Raw genomic sequence first — 12683 nt, forward strand, 5'->3', positions numbered from 1 at the left:
CAACTGATATAATGTAATTCCATTTTCTCTCATCCACTATGCTTGCTATTTAAAGGTGAAGTGTGTAATTTCTGTAACACAAGCATCATTAAATGGAAAAGCTAAAATAATAGCCGGCTTTCCTAAGCAAACCCACCCCATATCAAGCAGGTAATCCTGATCCAAACTCACACCATTGGTCAATGTAGAGTCACAGAGCCACAGTATTTATACTTTTTAAGGTAATTAACCCATAAAGGCTTTATTATAGTTGTCTCTGCATATTAAACTTGCATAAGAGGAAGTATTTTAACATCTATTCACTTCACATTTAAAGCAAGTGTTTATGTTGTAGGAAGAAAAATAAAGATTCTCTCAGAAAAAGAAAACAAATGCAATAACAACCTAATGAAGACCATGAGCGTTTGCCATTTTCCTATGGACCTTTACGGTGTCACTGCCTTCGTCTTAAACTCAAGAGGCGTTCCTGCGGTTTCAGCCAAGCGCTCTGACTAAGCAAACTTAAAACTGGCATCTCACAATGGCCATGTTACCATAGTTTTGCCCTTTTTCCAGCAAGCCATTATATCAGTGGCGCTTGTGGACGAGGCGTATCTGATATCTCACGCCTTCATTTATGAAGCATTAGCAGTTGTATGCCTAGCTGGGCTAAAGATGGTCAAAAATGAGGGGGATGTTAAAAACTAGTGCATGTGTGTCAGTATGCCCCACCCTCAGCAGTTTCTATGACTAAAAAAGGTAGGAAAAAAATGAAAGAAAACCATGACATCATCTTCACTCCCTCTAGACCCAAACCAAGCCTCAAAGAAACAGAGAAAGAGAGAAAAATAAAGGGTGAGCGAATGCATTAAAAACATGAAGAGAGACAAAAGAAAACAGAATCGCTCACTAAAACATAGATCAAAACTCAATCGTCCATATAACTGGCCACAGAATAAAAACTTTCCTTTCTCTTAAAGAAACAGTTCGTGCCAAAATGAATTCTGTCATGAGTCAGGACGCACCATTTTTAATGTTTGACGGGAATGAAGACAGAAGTACAGCGCGTTCAATGGACTGTACTGTTATTGGACTAAACTGAATTATCATTAAAGTAAATCGAGCTGAATAATTACTCTATTGTCTTTTTAGAGCTGTTTTACAGCTGCAACTGTATTTGTTTTATAACTGAAGAACTTGGCAATACTAATACTGTTATTTCTTGTTTATTGTGTGAAGCTGCTTTGAAACAATCTGTATTGTATAAACCCAAATATGACTTGCTGTAGTTTAACAACACGCCAATTGTTCAGCTGACAAAACATTGTTGCAAAAAACTTTTAGTAGATAAAAACTGCACAAAAAGTAATTAAAATAGCGTGTTTTACATGATCTAGTAACTTTACAGGATACGTATCATTTAGTCTATCCCTCACAGCCTCGTTTTCATCCCAGTATATGGTGTCTACCCTGACTTACACTGCTGTTCAAAAGTTTATTCTGCTCATCGAGGCTGTATCTATTTGATTAAAAATACAGAAAACAACTGTAATTTTGTGAAATATTATTGCAATTGAAAATAACAGATTTCTATTTTAATATACTTTAAAATATATTTTATTCTCGTGATGCAAAGCTGAATTTTCAGCATCATAACTCCAGTCTTCAGTGTCACATGATCCTTCAGAAATCATTCTAATATGCTGATTTATTATCAGTGTTGAACAGTTATAAAAAATATAACTGAATAGAATAAAATAAAAAGTGCTGCTTTATATTTTTTGGGACCTGTGATTGTTCTTTTCAACTTATCAAAGAATCCTGAAAAAAAGTGTGTTTATTCAAAATAGAAATTGTGTGTTACCAATATACACTACTATTCAAAAATTTGCGGTCAGTAAATATTTTCTTTCTTTTTTGTCTTTAAAGAAATTAATACTCTTATTCAGGGATGTGTTAAATTGATAAAACGTAATAGTAAAGACTTATATTGTTAGAAAAGATTTCTATTTTGTATAAATGCTCTTCTTTTTAACTTTTTATTCATCAAAAAACAACAACAAAAAAACATAACGGGTTTCAAAAATAAATAAAATATATATATAAATATATAAAACAGCACACAAGTTTCAACCCTGATAATAAATCAGCATATTTTAATGATTTCTGAAGGATCGTGTGACACTGACGACTGGAGTTATGGCTGATGAAAATTCAGCTTTGCACGACAGAAATAAAATATATTTTAATGTATATTAAAACAGGAAACCAATATTAGAAATTGAAATAATATTTCACAATATTGCTGTTTTTTCTGTATTTTTGATCAAATAAATACAGCATCGATGAGCATAAGAAACTCTATTTATGCAAATATTGTCTATTGCAGACAGTAAAATTGTCAGATTACCTTTTTCCCTTCATTGTTTACTAAAAAAATAAAGTGTATATTAACAGCTGTAAAGCTCCAAAAAGCAAAACAATAGTCCTTGTACTCCATATTCAATATCTTACAGTAGCTTTTAACAGACCCAAATTAAATTGATTATTCATCTTACCCTCTACCAAAGCTCACTTTTGGAGATTGAAAGACATGATTACTATGTACTACTATTGTTAGAAAAATCTGTGAGAAAATTCTTAAATATATATATATAAAAAACACAGTTCTCAGTAAGTATACAAGAACAACAGTGAGAGAGTTTATTTATTTTCGCTTAGGGCCGGAAGCGGCTGTTAATGATACTCGATTCTCTCGGGAGATCCTAACAAGCTGCAATTAGCACACAAAAAGCCCAGTGTGTGCTGTGCGACGTGAGCCAAGGCCGATAGAGTGAGCTGTGCTGTGTCAATGGCAGCGTCCTGAGCTCTCAAACTACTGCAGCAGGCATGTAATGTGGGAATCAGCTGTCACTTTTCACACTCGTGTGAGAATTAAACCAAAGGTCTCTTAAACACAGCAAACTATCATCTAAACTTCATAACATGATAATTTACTGCCAAATGTACACTGCAAGAATGGCACAGAAAGCAGCATTTACGTGTCTTTCCTCAGAATGCAGCTCAGAGGCTGCATAAATGCAAATACAACAGGATACTTTGATTTTAGGGTCTGAGGTGGGGGTCAGAGCAAGCTTAATTTAGCCTGGCTTTTATGCAGCATTATGTGCTTACAGAGATTTTTGAACAGGCCTTAACCCTGCAGTGTAAAGATGCCTTTATGTTATTGATGTAAACTATAAACGTTACAGATGTAAGGGAAGCATAAATTACGGCCCTACGAAATCCGTTTTATTATTTCCCAAATTCCATTTTTTCCGTTTTATTTTTTCTGGATTCCATTTTTTCCATTGTTAAATTTTATTCATCAAATACATGTCTAATTCATTGAAATCATGAAACTTACAATATTAAACAGAAATGTATTAAAAGTTTAACAAAAATTACATTTTATGTTTTTTTTTTTTACCAAATTCTGTTTTCCATTAACTTTCTGGATTCCATTTTAATGGTTTCATTAAATATTAACAATCAAAAGCATCTCTAATTGTCAGAAACAGAAAACACTACAAGCATCACGTGTGCTTCTGTGTGTGTGTAGTAAACGAAAGTGTGCGTCTGCGCCATTCATTCACACAGAGACACGCAGAACATGCAGGATTCATATTTAAATAGTATTTTGCGGCTTAATATTCACAGACACTCATCCATATCACATTTTGATTTAAGTGCGCGGATCTACTTTTGATGCATCCATCTAAAATTTGGCAAATTCCATTTTTATGACTGAATTCCGCGAGTCTGTTGGCGTTTTCCACATCGCGGAAATCATAGGGCAATAATAAATACATAAACACGATCAATATTTCTCATATTGCAACAGCTGACGAGTTCTATAATCGCACTTAATATCTTAATTTTTGGATCCTCAACTTCATGCATTTTAAATATTTGGTAACACTTTAGAATAGGGAACACTTATTCACTATTAACTACGACTTTTCCCTCAATAAATTACTAATTTGCTTCTTATTAATAGTTAATAAGGTAGTTGTTAAGTTAAGGTATTGGGTAGGATTAGGGATTTAGAATAAGGTCATGTAGAATAAGCCATTAATATGTGCTTAATTACTACTAATAAATGGCTAATATTCTAGTTATATGCATGCTAATAAGCAACTAGTTAAGTTACCCTAAAATAAAGTATTACCAAATATTTTTAACATTATCATCTTTTAACAAGCATCAAGAACAGTATCACAATATCAATATTTCTTGCGGGTTTTTTTAGGATAATATTAGTAATTTTAGCATCATATTTAAAAGCTATTTAGGAGGCCTAAACTGCAAATTATCAGTATATTATGAAGCTATGATGGCGATACAATGAGGCAATTGCAGTACACTCAAATCTGAAAAAAGTCTTTCCTCATTCAAAATGTTCTTCTGAAACTTTCCCAAGGCATGCAAGCACCGTATTGTTTCAGATGAAGTTTAAAGTTGGGAAAAGGCTTTCGCGACGTAATGATTCTTCCCCATCTTACATTGGGCTTCTCTGGTTGTTACTGTAGCAAAAATGAAAAAGGCACAACATTCTACATGGATTATTATCGTCTGCATGCCAAGACACACTTGATGGATGATCCTATGCCTCGGATTCGTTGGAATCGAGTCTTCGCATGGAGCTGCGGTATTCAAACACTCTGAACTTAAAGGGTGGGTCCCGGCTGGTTAGTATGGATCCTGAGAGCACAGCGAGCTCCTTCATCTGTTCCACTGTGCTGTTTCAAAGGCTTATTGAGTGCGTTTTAAATAACCTTCAGAGAAGTGCTGTTTGTGTACATAAATGACACTGTTGTGTATTCTAAAGTTAACAAAGCTCAAAACATCTTGGGCCAATTTTATCTTTGCTTATAAAATGGAGAAGCTTGCAGAATGCACCCTAAAGCTGAAGAAGAGGGGGTTCCATACAAGAACGAAGCCAAACCTGATTTTTGATGTTTTTCCAAAGGATTACTCCCGCAACAGAGTAATCAGAGGAGAGAGAGAGATTATGAATACAGTGGTGGCCAAAATGATTACAAAACTAGTATATTCATCAGCTAAAAAATGGTTTGAAGTCAGTCTTTTGCTGTAGTGTGTCAGTAGGAAAAATCAGTTCACATTTCCAAACATTCATTTGGCCATTAATTGTAATAATCCAGTGATATTTTTGTGCTCCACACAGAGATGTGATCCGATCATCATCAGTCTGACTGGAATGACATGAAGAAACAGAACAAACTGAGACCGACTAAATCCAGAAGAACTGAGGCAACATCTCCAAGATGCTTCAAGAAACCGGACTTAAAACCATTTTTAGCTGGTGAAAATACTAGTGTTCTAATAATTTTGGCCACCACTGTATATCTGTGCATCATATCTCTGCTAATAGTCAAGCTGTGAGCTCGATAATTCAAAAGGACAATGTTGCCACCTCATTACTGATATAAATACAAGGGAGCTTTTCATTAGTGAAGCTACTACAGAGATAAACGTCCAGTTCTCCTCTGGCTACACAGCAAATGTAAATGTCAATAATTCAAGAGTGAAGAGGTTTGCTTATCATTCGATTCAAGTCCTTACTCCGATTACTGTCAATAATCCCATCAATGTCACATTAATAATACTAAATATTCCGGTAACACTTTACAATAAGGTTCATTAGTTAACATTAGTTACCATGAACTAAGAATGAACAATACTTCTACAGCATTTATTAATCTTAGTTAATGCTAATTTCAGCATTTACTTATGCATTATTAAAATCACAAGATGTGTTGGTTAACATTAGTCAATGCACTGTGAACTAACATGAGCTAACAATGAATGATTGTATTTTTTTTTTAACTAACATTAACAATAATGAATAAATACTGTAATAAATGTATTGTTCATTGTTTGTTCATGTTAGTTAATACAATAACTAATGTTAACAAATGACACCTTATTGTAAAGTGTTACGAATATTACAATATTATACTGAAAGACAGGTGCTCACACGCAGTCTTTTCCAGAATCTTACTGGTAAATTACAGTTTAGAGATCATGTATGAAAACATCCTTTAGAGAAATGCATAAAGCATAAGATTATTGGTATGTGCAGGTCAAGGTCAAGACATGCTAACGTAAGAAGTCTGCTTTGAATCAATCATAAAATTGGCGATTACTCCATGCTGTATATAGCACAGCTGGATCACAGAGAATGCATTTTTTGCTCCACTGCCTTTGCTTTTCTATGTAAGCATGCACTAGACAAAAACAAAAAAAACATGTTTTTTGAGATCCTACCTTTTCCATTAATTTGTGCTGCAGCTCTGCAGTTGGATACTATAGTCAAGTCAAGTCACCTTTATTTATATAGCGCTTTTAACAATACAGATTGTGTCAAAGCACAAAACAGTATCAAATTGGAGGATAGAGTGTCAGTAATGTATAATGATAAAATTAAACACTGAACTTTCAGTTAATGGCATTTCATTATTGAATTCAGAGAATTGTTTAGCTCAGTTTAGTTTAAATAGTATCTGTGAAATCAAATTGACTATAATCGCTAGAAATTATGTATGGCACATAGAAAGTATGGCACATCTTTTTAAAAGCAAAAAACATCAGCCACATTTACATCATCAAAGAACATCACATTATGACTTAAGTCTAGTACGAGTTTAAGCACGAAGAACACTCCCGTTACAATCAGTGAAGCTGTCTACACTGTATAATGAATGAATCTCTTACATACCCTGTACGCATATCTGTACTTTGTTGTTTTATGATGAGAGAATTTGCGAGAGTTCAGAATTCAGTCAGTGAAAACTCTGTTTCAGCGCAGACTCATCTGAACGCCTCTGATTGGCTATTGCACTCATAAACTCAACAGAATCGCATGTGATTGGTTATAATGCGCAACCCTGTAAACGCATAAAAAGAAATATAATGCTGAATGAACAGATCTAAATTGAATGCCGTAATGGACATTTTCCATTGTGCATAATGCACCATCCATTGTAGCTATGTTACTTTATAAACCACCCACTAATCTTAAACTACCTATAGTATAGGAACATGGGTTTAGATTGTTTATTATTCCCATCAAACTTAATTTTCAGCAAACATTACTCCAGTCTTCACATGATCTGTCAGGTGCACAATAAACATTTCTTATTATCAACGTTAAAAACTGTTGTGCTGTCATTCATGTTTTGGTTTTTTTTCTGGAAACCGTGATACACTGACATACATTTCAAGGATGTGTTAAATTGAAGTGACAGTAAATATTTATAATGTTAAAATGTTTCTATTTCAAATAAACGCTGTTCTTTTGAACTTCCTCTTCTTCTGAGGTAAATTCTGTCTTATTCCTCTCAGCGCGTCTTCTTCCAGAAACGAATAGTAGCAAGATGAACTTGAAGAAAAGTCTTGCTGCTTTGTTTGCTGTGATGTGGGCGTTGTGCCACGCGTCTCTCGTGGACTATTGTAATATCAATAGCGCGCTCAGCGTGTGGGAGTGATATAATTAGAGATAATGAAGTCAGATGGGAAGGACTGGACATCGTGTTGGTTTCATACAGATTAATTTATCAGAGAATATTTATTTTCGACATGACTTCATTTAAAAGCAGACATGTCAAGCTTTCTATAGATATATCTCATGTCTGTGTGTCGAGTATTCGCTGAGTTTCAAACAGATATACGCAGAGACTGAAAGTGCACCCTGTTTATTTTCTTTAGTTTACAAAAGCACAATGTTTTGCTGATATTGTGAGTGTACACAAATAAAAGTACACCCTTTACAGATTTAAATGCTGTATTACTCTTATAAGTACGATCAAAAAATGACAGAGCATTTTAAGTTCTTTTCGCTGTTATCATTAAAAATGCAAGTGGCGACGCCAGCACCACTGTCGACCCCAGGCGGTTAATAATCAAGGAATCCTGAAAAAGTCACCATTTCCAGAAAAATATCAGGCAGCACAACTGTTTTCAACATTGATAATAATCAGAAATGTTTCTTAAGTGCTGCTCAATAAACATTTCTGATTATTATCAATGATGAAAACAGTTGTTTACAGCATATTAGAATGATTTCTGAAAGATCATGTGACACTGAAGACTGGAGTAATGATGCTGAAAATTCAGTCATTTTAGATTTTAATAATCTTTCACACAAAAAAGAGACTTCTCCCCAAAGAGAAGGTGTAAAGAACTGATTGGCATGAAATACAGCACTAACATTTACATCCCAATCAGTGATGGACGCTGATTATTTGTAGTGCAACCTCTAAATCAGAGCTTAGTACATAGTTCTGTTATGCTGTTAGCCCTTTAGTGTGAAAGAGAAGTAAAAGACATGCGTAACTAAAAAGCACTTTGCTGATGAGGAGAATGAAGTGTGTTGACCTGGTAGAGGTATCTCTGGTTGAACTGCTGCATGGCTCCCTGCAGCTGGTTGCGCTGAGACTGCCACTGCTCATAGTTGCGCACAGACTCTGCTGTGGGCCGCTGCCACGTGGTGGTTCTGGTGTTGTGATCCACATAGTAGAACCTGCCACGCTGATCCACGCGCTTCTCCCAGCTACAACAGACACCAGTCATAGATTAGCACCAGCCCCAGATACATGTATAAGTGGCCATGCACAAAAGCAGACTATAAACACTCCCAGAGGCTGTTCTTGTAGGGCACAACTTTTTGGTTTTTCAAATGCAATCTCGCAGTAGACAGTGTCTTTGATCTTTTGCCATGTTTTAAAATTTTTTCAACATCTTGTGCCATTAGACTGAAAGTAGTTCAGGTTTTTTTTTTTAAATGCCTCACAGAGCTCCAGACGGTGACTACATGGTTGCATTTTCTGACCTTTTCTCCTGCCAGTGCAACTAAATTTTGTTCGAGGTCACACTAGTGAATTTACATCTGCGTACCAACTCAAGCTACTGCTACTGAAAGCTCAAGCTTCCAAAAGATGGCAAGATTTAAACGTAATAAAACTGTATTTCACCCTTTCAATAAAAATCCTCAAAATAAATAAATCAAACACCTATGCCTGATTACCTCAAATCTCATTTCTGTCTGATGACAAGTTCTATGGTACTAAGTGCACTGTCACAAAATATTTATTCATTTTAGCGAAATGGTAGAAAATCTGACCAATCGCACAGCTTATATACACTGTGGGGGTTGATCCTTCACAAATAACATGAAAAATTGTATCAAGCATTTTCTAGCAAAGGAACGGAGAAAAGATTACAAACATACTAAGTAATATCAGTTTGATTAACCTTATTAGATTCTTACATTTAATCATAAATAAAATTCAATCATAAATATAACCGCAAGGGGCAATCATCGGGGTCCAAACACCAGTGGACACCAAATCTTATCACATGGTTTTTACAGCAAAGTTCATCTTGAACCTTCACCGATTGTTTGGGTTTGATGAAACAGGTCACAGGAACACACAAGTGTCAAAAGGCACAACTGACTTCCAAAGAGAATCACTCCCTCTTAGTGTTAGATTACATTTGTTTTTAAAGATATGTGATCGTAATATATGTGGTGTATGTGTGGACTTATATTAAACATTTACGTTTAGATAAATCAATTGCTGAATTTTACCCATATTCAATGGTCAGTATCACACTTGCTGATATTCTATATCCCTCAGTTAAAGCGTGCACCTCAAGACAGGTTTTGTTTGTTTTTTGCAAAGTGAGTGACCTACTCGATAAAGTAAGCTTCCAAATTGTTAAAACGACAATTACGATATTATCATAACCGATACAAATCACACAACCCTAATCTGAAATAATTTAACCTTTTAGGGTGTTGAAATAAGATTTGATGTTAATGTGCAAATTGTTAGGGATGGACTGATCTAGTAACTCCTTCCTTAAACATTATAAACACAAACATGTGATAAAGAGAGATACACACCCTGGTGGGAGGGGTCTCTCCCATGTGGTGGTCTTTGTGTTATGATCCACATAGTAGACTCGTCCATGAGGGAGAATTCGCTGTTCCCAACTACAAGAGATAAAAAAAAACACTGAGCAAACCGAAACAGCATGTGCCGATGTTTGAATTCAGCCGCAGCTCTCTGCCGTACCCAGCAGGCAGTGCATCGGTGGTCTGTGTCTCTGTGGCTGTACTGCTCTGGTCGGTGGAGGACGGGGTCTCTGTGGCTGACGGCGGGGCAGAACTGTCCATCTCAGCAGAGGGGGTTGAGCTCAGGGAGGGTGAGCCATTAGCAGCCGTCTCACCTTTACCTGAGCAAAGACCAACAAAAAATTCAATTGAACACCATCATACCAAATAGGGCTGTGCGATTAATCGAATGCAATAGTCATGTGCATCTTGTCAGTAAAGCCGGTTCTGTGATTAGTAGTAAATCTCCATCACGTGCTTTCAGATGGATTAGCATTTACTACACAGAGCCGTAGATCACTGGCAAGCTACGCAAAATCGTGTTCATAATCGCAGATGATATAAATAGCACAATAATGAAATCTAAGATATTGTTCTGCGATAATGACAGCGGTTTGCGTAGCTTGTCAGTGAACAATGGCTCTGTGTAGTAAATGCTGCTCCATCTGAAATGTCTAGGGCTGTCAGTTTAACACGTTAAAATTAAAATAAAAAAATAACGCAATTCAAATATTTTAACGCACTGGCCCCGCCCCCAGACATGTACGTCATCTTATATTTCACACAGTTGACTGTTGACAAATATGATACAGAGCAGCAACTCCATAAATGCAGCTATGCCCTAAAATTCAAGATATTGGGGCAAAAATGCTCCTGTAGTTTTTGTCTCATATTTATATCACACAAACAGTGAGAGCAGTATTAAACAAGTGGTGATTTTGTTCCGAATATAAGGAGTGCAAGTGTGATTTTATACAACAGTTTAGTAAGTTAATATATGTTTTATATTTTAAACACAATATTATGTTTTTGCTCAATTTAGCAGAGAACATATTACCTGTAAAGCCATAGCAGAATTGTTGTGCAACACAGCAGTGTTTAGCTTCTGAATGAATCCACGTTTTGAACGAATCGAGAGAACCAATGATTCAAAGACTTAGATTAATTAAATCGACACATCATGTAATTAATTAGATTAAAAAAATTTATCGACTGACAGCCCTAATTATGTCATCATTTACTTCCACTCATTTCATTCCAAACCCATAAGACTGCGAAACACAAATTAGGATATTTTAAACAAAACCTGAGAGCTTTCTGTCCCTCCATTAAAAGTTCAAGTAACCAAAACATAAAAGATCCAAATATAGGTTATTAAAAAGGCATTATTTGAGCTTCCGTGTTTGCCAAATGCGATGCATCGCTGAAAATAAAAAATGGTGTAGAAATAATTTATTCAGAAATTGCTAGTAAATTTCACAAATAATTACAAAGAAATGGCAAGCAACACATTGAACTGAATGTTAAACTGAAGTAGTATTTTCTTGTAAAACATACTCCAATAACCTTCGTCTCTCTCAATAACCAGCGGCCTCTCAGAAACCTCTAAGAAAAATCTTCATTTACGTTTTGAAGATTAACCATAGTCGTATGGGTTTGGAACGACAAACAAAAGAGTAAATGATTACATAATTACAATTTTTGGTTGAACCATCCATTTAAGTGTCAATAACTGAGATTATGTTTTATATTGCAGACAGGAATTTTTAAAGCTGACACTGACACATCAGAGGAATAAAGAAGCATGGATGAATGAGAAAATAAAGGGTGGGATGCGCTTATTATTAAAAATGCACAACAATTCTTACTGTCCTTACATGTTTTGTCAAAATAAAAGCACCTTTGTGAATTAACTAGTGCTGTCAAATGGTTAATCGCATCCAAAGTAATTTTTTTTGTTTACATAATATGTGTACTTTGTATATTTATTATGTAAATATAAATACACACACATACAGTAAATATTTTGAAAATATTTAAATGTACATACATTTATATTCTTATTAGTGCTGTCAAACGATTAATCACATCCAAAATAAAAGTTTGTTTACATAAAATGTGTGTACTGTGTATATTTATTACGTATATATAAAGACAAACACATACAGCATATACTTTGAAAATATTTACAAGTATTTACATGTATATATTTATATTCATATAAATTATACCATATATAAATACATTTAATATATAAACATAACATTTTTCTTAAATATATACATGTGTTTGTATTTATATATACAAATTCTCAATACACACATATATTATGTAAACAAAAACTTATTATGGATGCGATTAATCTTTTGACAGCACTAGAATATGAACACATTGATTATATAAGGTGATGCGTGCTCATCTCCATCACATTATGTTATGATCATAATCCATAGCAGCCTGAGTTTGTATGTTTGTAAAGTGTGTGCATATATGTGTGTGCGTGTGTGTGTGTGTGCGTGCGTGTGTGTGTGTGTGTATCTGACCAGCACTGCTCAGGCTGTTGATGGCCGTCTTTGAGCTGCGGCGGCATGCGTCGTCCGCAGCTTCTCCGTTCAGCTCTCCATTCGTGAGAACAGCTCCTCCGATGTCCGCTGGAGAATCTCCACAAGAACCCACAGAATGAGCTAAACTTCTGGAAATGTATGAGAGATTCATATCAGACACAGCATTGTTATTGTACATA

General features: G+C 35.1%; 1 protein-coding gene across 2 annotated transcripts in view; it reads right to left on the reverse strand.

Annotated features, from left to right (window-relative positions):
- wwp2 (WW domain containing E3 ubiquitin protein ligase 2) overlaps window positions 1–12683 on the reverse strand; it is a 48068-nt gene that overhangs the window by 17334 nt on the left and 18051 nt on the right. For both annotated transcript variants that reach the window (XM_058766914.1, XM_058766913.1), the window contains exons 7-10: window positions 12484–12632; window positions 10122–10281; window positions 9950–10039; window positions 8419–8593 (exon numbers count right to left, since the gene is read on the reverse strand). In XM_058766914.1, the coding sequence (XP_058622897.1) occupies window positions 8419–8593; window positions 9950–10039; window positions 10122–10281; window positions 12484–12632 (574 nt within the window). The remainder of the gene's footprint in view (window positions 1–8418; window positions 8594–9949; window positions 10040–10121; window positions 10282–12483; window positions 12633–12683) is intronic.

Source organism: Onychostoma macrolepis, chromosome 25 (genome assembly GCF_012432095.1).
Source record: "Onychostoma macrolepis isolate SWU-2019 chromosome 25, ASM1243209v1, whole genome shotgun sequence".
Lineage (NCBI taxonomy): Eukaryota > Metazoa > Chordata > Actinopteri > Cypriniformes > Cyprinidae > Onychostoma > Onychostoma macrolepis.